At 44.5% G+C, this 16,571-nt stretch overlaps 1 protein-coding gene across 1 annotated transcript; it reads left to right on the top strand.

Annotated features, from left to right (window-relative positions):
• Positions 1-224: 224 nt before the first annotated feature.
• On the top strand, positions 225-12,763 carry TAL1 (TAL bHLH transcription factor 1, erythroid differentiation factor). Its single transcript, XM_063118444.1, has 4 exons — positions 225-616; positions 704-829; positions 2,364-2,455; positions 12,282-12,763. Exons 1-4 carry the CDS (start codon positions 225-227, stop codon positions 12,698-12,700), a joined length of 1,029 nt encoding a protein of 342 aa, XP_062974514.1. The 3' UTR covers positions 12,701-12,763.
• Positions 12,764-16,571: the final 3,808 nt, after the last annotated feature.

The following is a 16,571-nucleotide window of genomic DNA, read 5'->3' on the forward strand; positions in this document are numbered from 1 at the left end:
CTTCTCCTTCTCCTTCTCCTTCTCCTTCTCCTTCTCCTTCTCCTTCTCCTTCTCTTTCTCCTCCTCCACCTCCTCCTCCTCCTTCTCTTTCTCTTTCTCTCCACTTACCCTTTCCCTCCTCCCCCACCAATTTTCACTTTCCCCTCCTTTTCCTCTCCCTCCCTCCCTCCCCCCCCCCGCGCCCCTCCTTCACCGCTCTCCGCTTGGTCTTTCTCTCCACCAGGATGCTGATGGAGCGGTCCCCCAGTGACCCGCCGCGGGATGCAGCGCACGGAGCCGGAGCCGGAGCGGAGGGCGTCGGCGAGCCGGACTTGGGCTTGGGCTCCGGCAGCAGCAGCGGCGGCGGCGGCGATCCCCGGCGGCGCGGGGGAGGCATGGCCCTCCCGGGGGAGCCGGCGTTGCTCAACGGGGTTGCCAAGGAGACCGGCCGGCCGCCCCCCTCCCCCGGCGCAGCCCCCCCCGCCGCGCCAGTGCCGGTGATCGAGCTGGTGCGCGGCGGCGGCCGCCCCCCTATAAAAGCCAGAGACGCGCCGGCCGGGGCCATGCAGAGCCAGCGAGAGCGCGACAGCGGCGGCGGCGGCAGCAGCAGAGCGCCGCGCTCCGAGCCGGCCACGGCCACGGCCCTCGCCCTCGCCCTCGCCAGCAGCGCCACGGGCCCCGGCGCCGGCACGCCCCCCGCCGGAGGGAGCAGCAGCAGCGGCTGCAGCAGCAGCAGCAGCGACGCCCGCATGGTGCAGCTCAGCCCCACCGCAGCGCCGGCGCTCCCGCTCCAGCCGCCCGCCAGAGCCATGCTCTACGGCCTCGGACCCCCGCTCAGCGCCGCCAGCAGGTCCGTGGCAGAGCCCGCCGCCTCGACCGCTTCGCTTGGGGGGCGGCGGACTTGGGGGGTGTCCCTCTGGTTTCCTCCGCCTGCCATCCGGCTTGGGCTTCTTCTTTCATTACTTGCGGTGTTGTTGTTGTTGTTGTTGTTGTTGTTGAATATTTCACAATGCAACCATTTCTAATAACCTGCACTCCTCCCCCCCCTCCACACCGTGAGCCTCTTTCCCTTTAAAAACTTTTTAGCCTTTCCTCGAGTTGTTTTCTTGCCTCTTTTCTTTCCATTTCCCTTTGCTTCACTTTCGAAAAAAAGCATCTTTTAAATTATTATTTGCTTCCTATTATTTCAGATTTCCTTGCTTTTGGTATCCCCTCCGTGCTCAACATGGACTGTGAGAAAAGCTCTCCCCCGCCCCCCTTTTGCCTTGTCTGTCTTCTTTTATTTCATCAGGTGTGAGTTTGGGGCTTATGGACTAAATGCAGGTTTCGTCTATAAGATCCAATGGGCCGCACTTCGCCAAAAGGCGGGTTGGGCCTCCTGAGCAAAAGATGCTTTGTCGTTGTGGATCTACACAGACGATTTATCTATCGGCAATTCTCTTCTGAAAGCAATGGCAACAGCAAATCGCCAAAATTAAGCAGCTGGCTGATGTACCACTTATGAAACCCTTTACAGCAAGATCTTTAAAAATACCTCCCCCCTTTTTGTGTGTGTGTATGGAAATGTATGTGATAGAGAGATTGTAGAGCACTCTGAACGGGTAAATATAATAGGATTGTTAGTAGTAAGAGGAGTAATAATGGGAAAAAGCATAGATATAACAAAGGTGATACCTGTATTCTGAAGTTTCTGGCTCTCTAGGGAACGGTAGGTAGGCAGGCACTGGCCAAATATATGAAGCGAGAGAAAACGTTTCCTCCCATAGATTTTACTGAGTGTTTAATAAATGGATTCGCCATGAGTTGCCACCATTACCTAGGCAGTTGTCCAGGGTCTTTCTTTCTGCCTGCAGAAATGCAAGGCAGTTTAATGGCAATTCACACGTATGTTGTGAGTGAAATCTCTGTAAAGCAATAGCCAAACTGCCCTTTTCGGGGTTAATAGATGCTTTGACAATGATTTCTTGGAGGCAGGTATTTTAACCTGGATATGTATCCCTTGGGCTAAAAGAAAAAATGCTGCAAATTATACCTCAGTTCTTTGATAAATAAGGTACACATGTAATACATCTGAATCCCAAAACTATTTATTTAGAAGACAAATGGATTGTGATAGAACTTACAGCCAAATAAATTTGCTTGGAATTGCAGCCCAAGCTCTTTGTGTGTGTGTGTGTGTGTTGATATACCAGAAGCATTTATCAATACATGTACACAAATTATAAATGCTTATCACACAACGAACAAACTAACACACACTCATAACGTACCTGAAAAGAAAACTACTTGAACCTTTTCTCATTGGCTCTAGTAGAAGTCCGCTGAGCTAGACCGCCTTGGGTTTTTCCTCATTTTGTTGTTGTTTTCTGCCTCTTGCTTTGCAGTGGATTCTTTGGAGAGCCAGACAACTTCTCAATGTACAACAACAACCGGGTGAAAAGAAGACCATCCCCATATGAAGTGGAGCTTTCTGATGGTGAGGAGATATTTCCCCACTCCATACCCCCCAGATGTGTGTGTTTGGGGGGGACGGACTGAGGTCTACTGGAGCACAGACTGCATCTACTACTTAATTTCCTGATGTTTCTGAGGTGGGAAAATCGCTTAGAGCAGATTATGGCCTAGAAGTTGAACCTGCGGCAAAAATATCTTCGAGGATATTATTCTCCGCTCTTGCAACAGTAAGCCAGAATTTCATGGCCACCGAGCTTTTTTTAGTTTTTTATTTTTTATTTATTTTAAAGCCCTAAAATATTTTTTCCACCCCTATTTTTTTAAAATACTTCTGCAAAGCTTGGGGATCTCTCAAGCCTGCTGACAACTCTCTATTGTGTGTGGAGAATGCAGTTCTGGCTACCTAATTTATTTTATAATTTATTTTATTTTATCTTGTACACCACTCTGAAATTTTGAATGGGTATATAAATATTGGGTATATAAATATTTTGAGTGGTATATGAATATTGTAAATAAAATAAATAAGGCTCCACACTCAGATAATGACTTTGCTGTCAAGATAGTGTAGTACACAGTGCTCCATGCAGCAAACTAATTGTGCTGAAATCAAAAGAACATATCTGGCAATACTGGCTGGGGGTTTGGGAGCAGGAGCTGTAGACTTTCAACTTAGAGGGCCAGGCTGCAACCTAGAGAGTCTCCTTTTCCTTTCCATCTGCCACTGAATTGGGAAATGAGGCAGCAGCAGTTTCTCCTGTCCATCCAGCCCCAAATCTTGTCACCCAGCCTCTCCCTTGCATGCTGCACAATAGATGGGGAGGGAGAGAGATAAGGATTACTATAAACCAGGGGCTCATCTACACCTGCAACCCTTTGGGGAATGGGGAGGGATGATCACAGAGTTTTCCACTTCCAGGATTGTCCCTCAGGAGCCACACACCAGCAAGTTGCCCCAGAAGTAAAGAGGCCGATTGTTTTGAATACACACACACAGGGAACTCAGTGCTGGAAGATGCCGAGCGCCATCCCAAAGATGGCAAAAATGCTCTCCCCCTCACCACAATGTCCACAAACTCCCCCCCCCCAGCTCCATGCCTGTTTCCTGAGCCCCACTACTTGCGGGGAAGAGGGAGGACCCTGGGAGGGAGAACCACACCACCTGCAGAGCTTGAGATAGTTTTGAGACGGTGGGAAAAAGCAGTCCCAGCTATCCTGGGAGAACTGAGTGCTAGTCCCTGGTTCACCCCAGTATCAGCTGTGCATCATTTAGATCCGCAGGAACAACCTTGTGACCACCCTGGGATAAATGCCAGGTGTAGATTAGGCCCAGGAATGGTGAACTTTTCCCCACCAGGATTCTATTTTGGAGAAATTCTTGGGGGATGCATCCCAGTGTTGGGCAGGGCTAAAGGCAAAAAGGGCAAGGCCAGAAGCAGAAGGGGCAGGGCTAAAATGGCATATTTTAGTTTTAAGCTCTTACTGTCAGTCATTGAGCCATAGGAGAGAGGCATTTCAGTCTTTCAGAATGGTGGGGGGGGGGGGAATGGCATAAATGCTGGGAAAACCACCAAATGATTGGTGGTCAGGAAAGGGGGGGGCAAGGAAATGGAATGTGGCCATCTGGTGAACCCCAAAGGGCTGCATAGGGACACAGTCAGGACAGATTTGGCCCCTGAGCTGAGGTTTTGCACCCCTGCAGTGACAACAAATTGATTGCAGAAATTCAAGATTGTAACACCCACTTCCATCACTGGGGATCAGCCTCAGGGAAGGAAAGTCTAGGTTTCTGTATGATTTATGAGTTGGGAAAGAAACAGAAAGGAAAGCTATGGTTTCTTTGCCTCTTTACTCAGTGGCCCATGTAAAGATAAAAGGAGATGGTGGTGGTGATGGCCTCCAAATGGTAATCCGGCAATTGTATCTGCAACTCATAAACAATTTTCTAATCTAGACTATCGTTCTGAGCTGCTCCCCAGTTGTGGAACTCAGAGATGCCCAACCACAAAGCACTGATCATTTTATTGTTATCACATTATGTTTTGAATTAATGTTAACTGCCTGGCCTGGGCAGGGGCGGGGTCTGATGGCTTTGATTTCAGTGAGGCTATGAATCCATTCTGGGTTTCACCATGTACATTGATGGTGCTATATAAATAAATAATAATAATAATAATAATAATAGGTCTCTAAATTAGCTATCCAAGGTGCTGAACCTAGTTTGGGGTTAGGTTTCAGCACCTCAGATAGCTCATTTAGGGTTTTGGGTGGCTGTGATTGAAACCCGGAATGGATGAACAGCCCTACCAAAATTGGAGCCTCCAGCCCCCACTGAATTCACTGTTGCTGCTGCTTTTGTTATCACAAGTCTTTAGAATGGGGATGGGCTATACATTGTAATACATACGTGCATATATGCACAGTGATTGGCACTGAAGTCCATGGAGTAATTTCAAGGCTTCTCTGGAGTAGATGCTTGATAGTAGGTTTGATTGTATGTCAACTCTGCAGCGCATCATATATGTATACTCAGTGATGTACTGGTAAATTTTCAAGTGCAGGCGCTCATCATGGCACGCCCCATAGCCACACCTCCAAAAAGAGTCCAGCATTCGGGCAGCTGTGTTGACCCATATCAACAAACCAGTTCTAGCAGTTTTCATCTCCAGCTGGAGCAGGTCTTTTATAAAGCCAATGGGTCCTACTTGTCCATTCGAGACCAAGCCACCCCAGTATACTTTGTGTTACAGCAGGGAACAAGATATTGTTGCTGGGAAAATTCACTTCTCCTCCCAGGTACTGTTAGGCTTGCAGCTAAGCTCAGCAGGAACAGTGAAATCTGGAGGTGGTGGTGGTGGGGATTGGAGAGGACGTCAGCAACCCTGCAAATAAAAAAGTGCTGGCGCTGCATCTCTGTGAGTCCTGGCTCCACTACACCACTGTGTATACTTGACTAGTGGTTTGTGTTCAGCTTGGCCTACATATACTCAGGATGTTAACTTCAGATCCCAGGCTCATTTGCCCAGGCTTTGTATAAAACAGGCCCGTACAATCGTGACTCACATAGCTGAACATAATAGTACGTAAGTCACATGTATCACAAATTCTTGACAGCTCTTCTGTTGTTGTAGTCTCTGGCAGGCAGCAAAACACAGAAGGTTTATTGAGCTCCCTGGTAGGCTGCAATGCATGTTTTTTTGGGGGGTGCATTTGCTTTGGTGAGTCACAAGTTGTGGCTGCATTTGTTTTGGTGAGTCATAGTGTGGTGTAGTGAAAGCCAGTGTGGCATAGTGGGTAGAGCCATGGGCTGGGAGTCACGAGATCTAGGTTCTAATTCTCCCATGGCCATGGAAGCTCACTGGGTGGGGGGATCTACACTACTGCTTTAAAGCGCTTTATAACAGTTTTGACAACTGTTGGGGCCCAGGACACACATATACAGGTTTCAAAACGTTTTAAAGCGCTTTAAAAGCAGTAGTGTAGATCCCCCCCCAGGTGACTTTAGGCCAGTCACAGACTCTTAGCCCAACCTACCTCACAGGATTGTTGTTGTGAGGATAAAATGGAGAGGAGGAGGATTATGTACACCATGTGGATTTCTTAAGGAGGAAAAAAGGTGGGGTATAAATGTAATAATTAAATAATAAATTGTGCAGGCCTGGATTAAACAAAATCAGAGCAAGCATGAAGGGTAGGTTTTATTGATGTGGAGTTACAACTTGAATTAGCAACCCTGGGAATGACTAGGTGAATGGGACATATGCTGCCATTCACACCAATTTACTCAGCACAGCATTTAAACATTTTATCAACAGAACCATGTTACCTTTTGGGAGGGGGCGTTGCTACTCATTTATTCAACAATTGAAATTTATATGCAGATTGGATATAATTCAGATAGCCTTTTGAAAAGACATAGGTTCACTCGTAAACTATTTGATATGCAACGGCCAGGAGTGCCTACTATCAGCTTTGGCTGATATGCCAGCTGCGCCCCTTCCTAGAGTCGGAAGACCTAAAGATGGTAGTGCACATGCTGGTAACTTCGAGGCTTGACTTCTGCAATGTGCTCTGCATAGGGCTACCTTTGTGCCTAGTCCAGAAACTTCAACAAGTTCAAAATATGGCAGCCACGGTCACTGGTACACCTAGGGGTGACCACATTACATCAGTTTTAAAATCTCTTCACTAGCTGCCAGTTAGTTTCTGGGCGAAGTATAAAGTGTTGATCATCATCTTTAAAGCCCTACATGGTTTGGGTCCAGGCTACCTGTGGGATCACCTTCTCCAGTACAATCTGCCCTGCACACTCAGGTCTTCTGGGAAGAATCTACTTCAGTCAGTCAAAGTTAGGCTGACGGGTATTACCCAGAGGACCTTCTCTTCTGCCGCTCCCAGACTGTGGAATGGCCTGCTGGAGGAGACTTGTCAACTTGACAGTCTATTAGCATTCAAGAAAGCTATCAAGAATAATCTCTTCCTGCAGGCCTATCCAGTGGAATTTTAGGATGTTTTTAGAATGTTTTTAAGGATGTTTTAACAATGTATATTATGTTTTAATTCAGTTTTATGTATTTTATATTTGCTGTTGTTCCCCGCCTAGATCAAAATGGAGAGGCGGGTAAGAAATAAATTACTATTATTATTATTATTATTATTATTATTATTATTATTATTATTATTATTATTACAACAGACCTCAATTTAAGATTAGTCCTGCATCATCATCTCCAATAGTTTAGCAGTAAGACTGTATCTTTTAAATGGGTTTTTTTCTGTAGCAGGGGGAAACTTATTACCGTAAACATTTGATTATTAAGAAATATTTGCAGTTTTCATTGTAGTGTAAGCTACATTGGTGCTTGACCAGCATTTGCTGAAATATACATGTAAAGTGTGAACAGGAGATGTGCATGACCAAACGCATGGGCACACATGGTCGCAAGTATCTGTGGCTCTCTGGAGCATGCACTCTGTGTGTTCATGGATATATGTTTCCTCCTCACATGTTATGGGTTGTTTCCAATATTAGACCTACTTAGAGTAGGTCTACTGAAATTAATGGGACAACACTAAGCTAACATTGGATACAAAGCTATATGTTTTCAGCAGCAAAATCCTCCAAACACCAGCATATCAATAATGCCACGTAAATTGTGAAATAGATTTTAGGTGTCAAACTAGGAACTTGTCCTGAAATACATGGTCTCCCCATCCAGACTTTTAATGTGGTCATGGCACTTCTGTGCCAGTGGATTTCTCCACTCACATCAATGAAGGACGCACACGTCATGCAGAGAGAGCTACTCCCCCTGTCATTCATGTGAATGGGGAAGCCTTTGTGAACAGCAGAGCTGAGAGCTCTGTGGGTACATTAGAACTCCTGAAGGAGATCAATAGATTAAGGCAATCAAGTGAAAGTAAGAGCTGTTCAAATGCTGAGGAAAAGGTCATGCAGTGGTACCCAACAGAAGTTGTAGTATGAGCATGGTAGGAAGTTTATTGTAATGTTAGGACACCTTTATATTTGCTTCCTCCATTTCTGATTTGATGCACAAGTACCAAACCAATATCCCACGGAGCTGCCAGTTAGATCAAGGGCAGTCAGACTTCAGGCTTGTGGGATCTACTTTGGTTCCCCCCGCCCCCGCCCCAGAACCTGAAGATCCACCAACCAGAGCCAGGAGAAAAAGAAATATCCTTAGGGCCACATTAAACATTCTCCAAACATACTTCAAAGCTTCGGCCATTGGGTGGTATTGAAATGAAATGAATAAACAAAATACATAGCAAAGCTATGTGCGATTGGATTATTTACTTTAGTGTAAGTGTGCATGCCCCTGATTTGGATTGGGTGTGTGGCACTCTGGGAGGAGGTTTTAAGCTTTCTCCCTCTCATTTGTGTCCTAAAATTCCATACCCATGTAGAAGTTAGAAAAAGAAAAAAAAGGTCTTCATTGATTCCAGTGGAGACCATTTTTCTTTTCTTTTTAATGTTTTATGTGGGGCTGTCTATATGGTGGATAATCCTGATGAGCTCAAACCCCATACTTTTGCTGCTGTGGGGTGACAGCTAATCCCAATGCCACAGTGAAAATGTGGGGTTTCCGGTGCTGCCTCCCCATCCTTTTCCTAGGTGGGCAGTGACCAGTCAGGGCTCACCATCCAACTGGCCACACCTCTGCCACGCCTCTGGAGTGAGTGAGGCTAGATGGTGGATACGCTATACTTGCCTTGCTCCGGAGAAAAAAGTCAAGGCAAATCCTTGCCTTTTTTTCTTCGTAGTTTCAAAGGAAAGCCCTGCGGTGGCTGCGAATCTGCAGCCATGTCCAATAACTGACACAGCGCAGATTCACAGCCATCACGGGGGTTTGGGTGCATATAGATGACTCCTGTGTGTGTAATTTGGGGGCAAAACTAGGAGGGGGGAAGCTTAAATCTCCCCCTCCTACAGCACCATTGTCCCAGTCTGAAATGGGGCCACATGTACTTACACTACCAAAAGTAAATAATCTAATGTTTACTTTTGCCCTTAGAATTAGAGAATTCTGAGCTCAGAAATTTGTTTTGAGTACCAGCACTGAGCAGAATCCAGAGATCCTTCCAAGCAAAAATTCATTCCCCTCTCCCTCGCAACTTTCTTCATTACAGAAGTATAGTTTTTTATGTCAGTGTGGTGGGGAGAGGAGTCATTTTGTTGTTGCTAATGCTAAACAAGAAGAAGTCAGACCTCTTCGTTGTAGATCACCCAGAGAACATGAGCAATCAGTAGGTCCCAATCGACTGTCTGAAATTCTGCCTGCCCTTGATCCAAATACCCCTTTAAGGGCTTTATGGATCATAAGGAAATGAATGATATTTATTTATTTCACAGCAATAACTTGCCTTACAATAAGTCTCAAGGCACCATCTCCTGTACAGGGATGTTGAACCTCTTTCAGCCCAAGGGCTGAATTCCATTTTGGAGATGCTCTCAGGGGCCGCATTCCAGGGGTGGGTGGAGACGAAGGCAAAAGAAGCAGAGCCAAAACACCCAACGCATCAGTATTCTTTAGCTTCAAGCACTTACTGCCAGCATGTAAGCCTTAGCAGGGGCCTGCCAATCATTTAGAATGGTGGCAGGGGCTGCACAGGGGCCAAGTGGAGTTGGCATTTAGCCTTTGTGATGTGGTGGATTGGATAATAGGACACCTTGACTAGGCCTAAAATGCTGCATTTGTGCCTGTGACACCTGAGCTCAAATCCCCTCACATTTTCCAGTTGTGCCAACAATGCATTATTGAATACAACACTCTGTGCCAAAGCGTGGGAGATGAACTGGGATGCCAGTGGTTCCTGACTGTCAGCTCATCCTTTCTCCCATATTAACAGACACTTGTGGATTCTGCCCTTCACAGGAAGTCAAACAGGATATGGCCTCTCTAGCAAAATAACAGTGACAATAAATACATTGCTCAGCAAGGACCTTCCTAGTGCACCTACTTTGGCTTATGGCATACTGTGGCACAGGGGCAGACAATGTGGTGCCTGTGTGCACCCTGGTCACCTTTCTTGGTGCTAACCAAGGTACCCTACACCTCCCACTTTTTCTTTTAATTAATTGAAATAGGCTTCTGTTGGTGCTGAAAACTGTAGGTTCAAAGGAGTTGTTTAGTGTGTTGGGGTTCAGACCCACCCCTCTGCCTTCTACTCAGTCTTTTGGGCAGGTTTCTTGTCCTTTGCCACACTTCCCATGGCAGCCATTTTGTGGTAGTGCCCAGGACAGTTTCTCAAATTGTCCAATCTGCCCACGGTCCAAAAACATTACCCACCTCTGCTGTGGTAGGTTGATCTGGTGTATATGGAGGGGAGGGGTGAAGGATGGCTGATGGTCTTGCCTCATCACAATAGTGACAAGGACCACCTTTTTGTACCCACCATGCTCCTATGAAAATAGCTCAGTACTATCGCCATTTTTGCCAATGACCCTGTAATAAAAAAGGGGGGGATGTCTTTATGGTTGAAGACCTTTAGGGCTTAGGGCTCAGATTAAGCATCAGAAGTCATGGCTGAAAATTTAGATTAGCAAATCTATTTGGATAATGCTTGATTTTTTTTTTAATGTTTTGCTCTCATAATAATAATGTGTCTTCAAGGGTGATTTTTACAGTTGGCTGCTCAGGCCTCATTTAATTTTAGCTTTCATGTGCATGGGCAGTGAACATATCCTCTCAGTTTGAGCATTTGAATGGAGTCGGATGTAATATCCATTTTCTCTGTTGTGTCATATTCTTAAAATAAGTCTTCCAGATTCCTAAGCTGTGCACAAATGGCCCCAGAAGGCAGCCACAGTTTCCAAAATGTTACTGTCATTCTCATTGTCATTAAAAGTGTCAGGAAAATAAGAGCTCCTTCAGTTGAACCTCCAGTAAACTAAGTAAACTAAGAAAAGAAAAAAACTGGACCAAAACGTGTATAGTGCCCCCTTGGGTTAAAGCATGTAAATGTGCATTTTGGGAGGATTGCATTGGGGGGCAGATTTGAGATTTTGTGCAGGTGCGGATATGTGCAAATACAAATTTGTGCAAACTTGGGTAATTGTAAAAAGTTCGATTCTGTCAATGATCGGATGAAAATCCATGAAACACAGATGGAACAGATTTTACAAAATCTATATATCCTGCTCTGGTTTAAAATGCTGTTTGGGCAAAGCTTTACAATTTAGGTTCTCTTTTCTACAACATGATGATAGCACAGCAGCACTGGTGCTGCATCTCTCTCTCTCTCTCTCTCTCTCCTAAATACCATTCCTTTCTGTTCCAGATGCTCTGATTACTAGTCAGCCAAGTTGCATTGTGGGAGATTTTGCTGTTCTACCATAAAGACAGGAGAGAATATGCAAAGTCCCTGCATATTCCCATAGTCTGCCCTACATATAATGGGAAGAGGGAATTGGGCATTTGTCTATTTTTTATCTCCCATTCTGGTGCTGAGAGATGTAGGTGTGCATCTAGGCCTGGACCTTGGGGCCAGGTGGGCTGGAATGATTACTCAGAGAGTGGCAGGTGAGGAGAGCAGCAGGAGTAAATCCATTGTATTCCAGTAATCAAGACAGTGCAACAAATTCAATGAGTTTGAGATACAAAGCTGCATGTGCTCAGAGTGTTCTTTTTAATCAACATTGACAACAGTTTTGTTGTTGTTCTAACATATCATGAATGTAGAAACAGTTGTAAAGCACAGAATGGTAATGAGCTGTGTGTGTGTGTGTGAAATGTTTGCTGTGTGTTTCACAACCAAAGTATTACACATGGGCCATCTGAAAGGGAGCCCCATCAGACCATTAAGTCCAGGGTCCAGAATTACCTTGCTCTTCCACAGCATGTGTGCCATCTCTGAATGCCAGGGTAGTTCTGCTAAGATATTTAAAGTCTGTATGCCAATTTTTTTTTTAAATGAGATATTTGATTCAGAGCTTTTCTACATGAGGCTGCTAATCTGCGGTTAATTTGCTGTATTTACTTTTGATTTTGTCACAGAATTGAGATAGGAATATTACACAAGAAGCCTTTCCTTTCCTGCTTTTTTACTACATAACCACTAGTGGCACTGTGGTATATCAGAATAGTGCAAATACACAAGAGGAAATTTCACTTTTACAATTAAATGCATCATTTCCCCTGCTCAAAAAATAATAATTAATAATGTGCCGGTTAAACACAGAAGAGAATCTGTTGAGTCACATCAAGAACCCATAAACCACCATGAGTAGGGAATGACAAGAGCACAACAAATGGCTCATGTAGAAAAGCCCTCAGTGTCTCTATATACATATGTATGATTTCCTGAGCATTTCTTCTCATTTTTAGGTCCTCATACAAAGGTGGTTCGTCGAATATTTACAAATAGCCGGGAAAGGTGGAGGCAGCAGAACGTCAACGGGGCATTTGCTGAGCTCCGCAAGCTCATTCCTACTCACCCGCCTGACAAAAAGCTGAGCAAGAACGAAATCTTACGTCTGGCAATGAAATACATCAATTTCTTAGCCAAGCTGCTCAATGACCAGGAAGAAGAAGGAAGCCAAAGGAGTAAAGTCAGCAAAGACACTGGTATAGTACAAGAAGACCTTCTTCAGGACATGTTGTCCCCAAACTCAAGCTGTGGAAGTTCATTAGATGGAGCAGGAAGCCCAGACAGTTTCACGGAAGAGCACGAGACATTAGATCCTAAGCACACAAGAGCTCTTCACCATTCTATTCTTCCCATTGAAAGCAATGCACAGCGATGATGAACCTACAAAGAGGTGCAGGCAAGCCTGTGAATACCTGGTTTTTGGAATTTATGCATGACCTCCCCCTCCTCCTCATCATCTAAAAAGAAAGAAAGAAAGAAAGAAAGAAAGAAAGAAAAGGGGGTACTTCACAAGTTTTCCTTTCAATTTGGAGAGGAATGAATAGCAGGCTGAGAAAGACTAGTTGGATTAAATCAAGTGCATTTTTATTGCTTAGGTCCCTGGTGAAAGGTTGCCTTGCTATCAGCCTGCCCTTTAAGACTAGAGGGATGTAAAATGCAGGCAGCTCTCCTTGCCTTCTTACAAGGTTTACAAAGGCTCAGACTGCTACTCAGATTGCTGGCATGCCACCTCCCATCCAGCCATTCAGACCCAAGCATCTTCCATCATGTGTTTACAAAAGAGGCGACAGAAGCCCTTAAAAAATCTTTCATGCTGTATGGTGGGTTTTTTCTCCAGCTCAAATTGAGGAAATTTATGCAACTCGTCTGCCTTCACTCAAGAGAGTTGCCTTTTTAAGGGAGAAAGGAAAAACCCCTTGTGAATGGACAGTTGACTTTGTGTTGTGGGTTTGTTTGATTCTTCTTCTTCTTCTTCTTCTTCTTCTTCTTCTTCTTCTTCTTCTTCTTCTTCTTCTTCTTCTTCTTCTTCTTCTTCTTCTCCTCCTCCTCCTCCTCCTCCTCCTCCTCCTCCTCTTTTTTTTTTATAAATCTAGCCCAGCTTTGAATTGTTTGAGGTCTTGTATTTATGATGTGGAATTCTTTTTGTTTAATTCCAACATGCAGTATCAGCTGAACTAAAAAGGTACCCCAATGGAGGAGTTGTAACTCAACTTCTGACACCTCATCACAGTGATGTTTTCTTCCGACATGGGTGAGCAACAGTGTTTTCTTGGAGTTGTTGTCTTGGGATCCCCCTGCTTTTATTTTTTCTGAAACAAGTGTGATGAGAAAGTGTGTGTGTGTGTGTGTGTGTGTGTGTGTGTGTGTGTTTATATAGAAAACTGGTATATAAACAGTGTTACAGTAATGCACTTTGACTTGTTTGGATTTGCTTATGTAAAAGTCATAGGGCACCATCTACCCGGAACTTCTTCTGCACTACATCCATGGAAATGAATGGAGGTTGTGCGAGAGCACATCTATGTTCATGGCTGGTGCCATCAGTCAGCAAAGTTGGGTACTTGCTGGGTCCCAGAGACTGGCAAAGAGTGGTGTAATAGAAACAGGGCTTGCAGGGATGTAGCTTCAGCACTTTTTTATTAGGAGGGTTGCTGATGTCCTCTGCCGCCCTCCACCCCTCAGACTTCCCCGTTCTCTCTGAGCTTAGCTGCAATCCTCACAGTAGCTGAAGGGGGGGGGGATAAAGTCGCCCAGCAACGATATATTATTCCCTGGTATAATGCAAAGTCTTTTGGAGTGGCTTGGCCTTGAATGGACAAATAAGACCCATTAGCTTTGCAAAAGACCTGCTCCTAGCTGAGATGAAAACTGCTAGAATTCCTTTGTTGATATGGATCAGTACAGCTGCCTGTATTTTTGGACACTCCATGTAAGCTTGGCTATGAGGGTGGCCCATCCCTAAATAAAGGGTAAGCTTGGCTCTCATAGAACTGCCAGCAATATGTATGGGAGAAGAAGAAATGCATTTCTGCACAAGGTCTGAAATGGCTGTTTAATGATGATGCTCTTTTTTGGCATCAAAAAGTTAAGAACTTCTAGTGTAGACAGCAGTTCCCTGGGAATGGTATGTGAAACACATACTATGTGTGGCTCTCCAGATGTGGCTGAACTACAGTTGCCATCATCCCTCACCATTGGCTATGCTGGCTGGAGCTGATGCAAGTTGCAGTCCAACCACATCTGGAGAGCCACATGTTTCTTATCCCTGCTACAGAGGAAACGGATGCCTCAGGTACTCTTCTCTTGTTAAATAAGTGATGCTTTAACATAGCAGCCATAATGATTATAATTGTAATAAAATGTTCAGAATTGGGATTGGAAGAAAGGAGATCAGGATCTCCAGGTAGATCTCCAGATGATTTGCAGTAGGTCAGCAAGTTTTTTTTATTACTCCAAATAGTTTAACAGTGACAACAGCAACATGGCTCCCCACCCAAAAAATTAGGCTGCTGAAATCCCTGATTTGCAGTAACTCAGATGTAGAGTTCTACTTTTCTTTGGAAGCTATCCCATTGTATAGGATAGCTATACAATGAGTCACCATTGTGCACCCTGAGTCGCCATTGTGCAGCTGGCTCTGATTGGTGGACTTTGGCTTCTACTAAAAAATAATAGGTCCCTTGAGCCCTGAAGTGTGCCCATATCTGGTCCAGATCATTCACCTGGGCAACCACTGTCATTTTAGTGGTAATCTAAGGGCTGTTGTACACCTGAGTGGAGCTGATCCAGAGATTGTCACACAGAACCTATTGTTGGGTTAGGCTAAGTGACATGACTGCTCATTTGCCAGTGCTGTTCTAATTCCAAATCTTTATGAAAATCTCTAAACTTACCCCCCCCCACACACACACTCCTTCCAAAATGCCCAATTTGCAATAAAGTCATCATTGACTTGACTACCTTCTCTAACTTGCAACATAGTTTTGCCAGTTTAATCATGAGAGCAATATGTAGAATTCTGGAGTTACCAATCAGACATCATCAGCATTTGAATAAACACCCATAGGTTCTTGCTGTATTTCTGTTTATTCCATGATATCCCTTAATTATCCCAAAAGAACAACTATAGGATCACAAGAAGTATCATATATCCTTGGTTTTTAATATTCTTCGCCCTACATTAAATCAATGCAGATATAATTTTCCACAGATATGGTAATTAATGCAGTACCCAGGTGCTTCCAGATGGAGGGCTTGTAGTGATACCAATCAAAAGTCATTGTGTAGGTTTTATTCCTTAAAGGGGTGTGTGTGTGTGTGTGTGTGTGTGTGTGTGTGTGTGTGTGTGTTTGTGTGTGTGTGTGTGTGTGTGATGAAAGAAAAAAGGCAGAAGTGGTGGGAAAATGCAGGAGGGTTACAGTTGAAGATGCTGTTGTCTGGACCCTCCATAAACGTTTCTGAATGAGGCAGGGTGATTACATGACAAAAGCCTCATCTGGAAGCACACCCTGTCTCTGACAAATACTTCCCCACTTGAAAATTAGATGCAGATTTTAGTTGGGATTATCCCACATTTATACAAGCTATTTCATCTATACCATCCACAAAGCTGAATTCTCTCATGTGATATATAGCTGGGTGGGATGGTGGTGGAATCAATTATTTGATAGCCCTTTTGCTTTCTTTAATTTATTATCACCATAGAGGTACAACAAAGTATTGTTATTTCAGTTAAGCTTGCCTACATTTCCACTTCATATCACAGATGGGTCAACTACGGTAGGAATAAATCCCAACTTCTGGTTCCCTTCCTACACTCACTCATGCCAGTTAATATCACCCTCCACACTTCTTTTCTCATAAAAGGACATGATAATGTGTTGAGAAGTGTTTTATATGGAGAGGTATTTTTGGATGAAAATGCTGCTTGCTGCTGATAGGGCCCAACTGATCTGATTGATTTATTGGCTTCACCCATATGCATGTCCATGTGTCCTGGGAAGATTAACCTAGATTTAATAAAGTGCAGAAGACACCCACCCCACACGCTCCTTCGACTTTAGAATAAAATCCACCAGTTGATTGTATTCAATTCCCAGATTCAATGGGGATATCCTGACTTCTCAACATAATAGGCAAAGAATAATACTTGGCATGTGGGAGGAGCTCTATAACCTAGTTCCACATCTTGCACTCTCAAAACCATTTCCATGCACCTTGGGATCAACCCTTTCCCTTGGTTAATG

The sequence above is a fragment of the Elgaria multicarinata genome, chromosome 1 (genome assembly GCF_023053635.1).
Source record: "Elgaria multicarinata webbii isolate HBS135686 ecotype San Diego chromosome 1, rElgMul1.1.pri, whole genome shotgun sequence".
Lineage (NCBI taxonomy): Eukaryota > Metazoa > Chordata > Lepidosauria > Squamata > Anguidae > Elgaria > Elgaria multicarinata.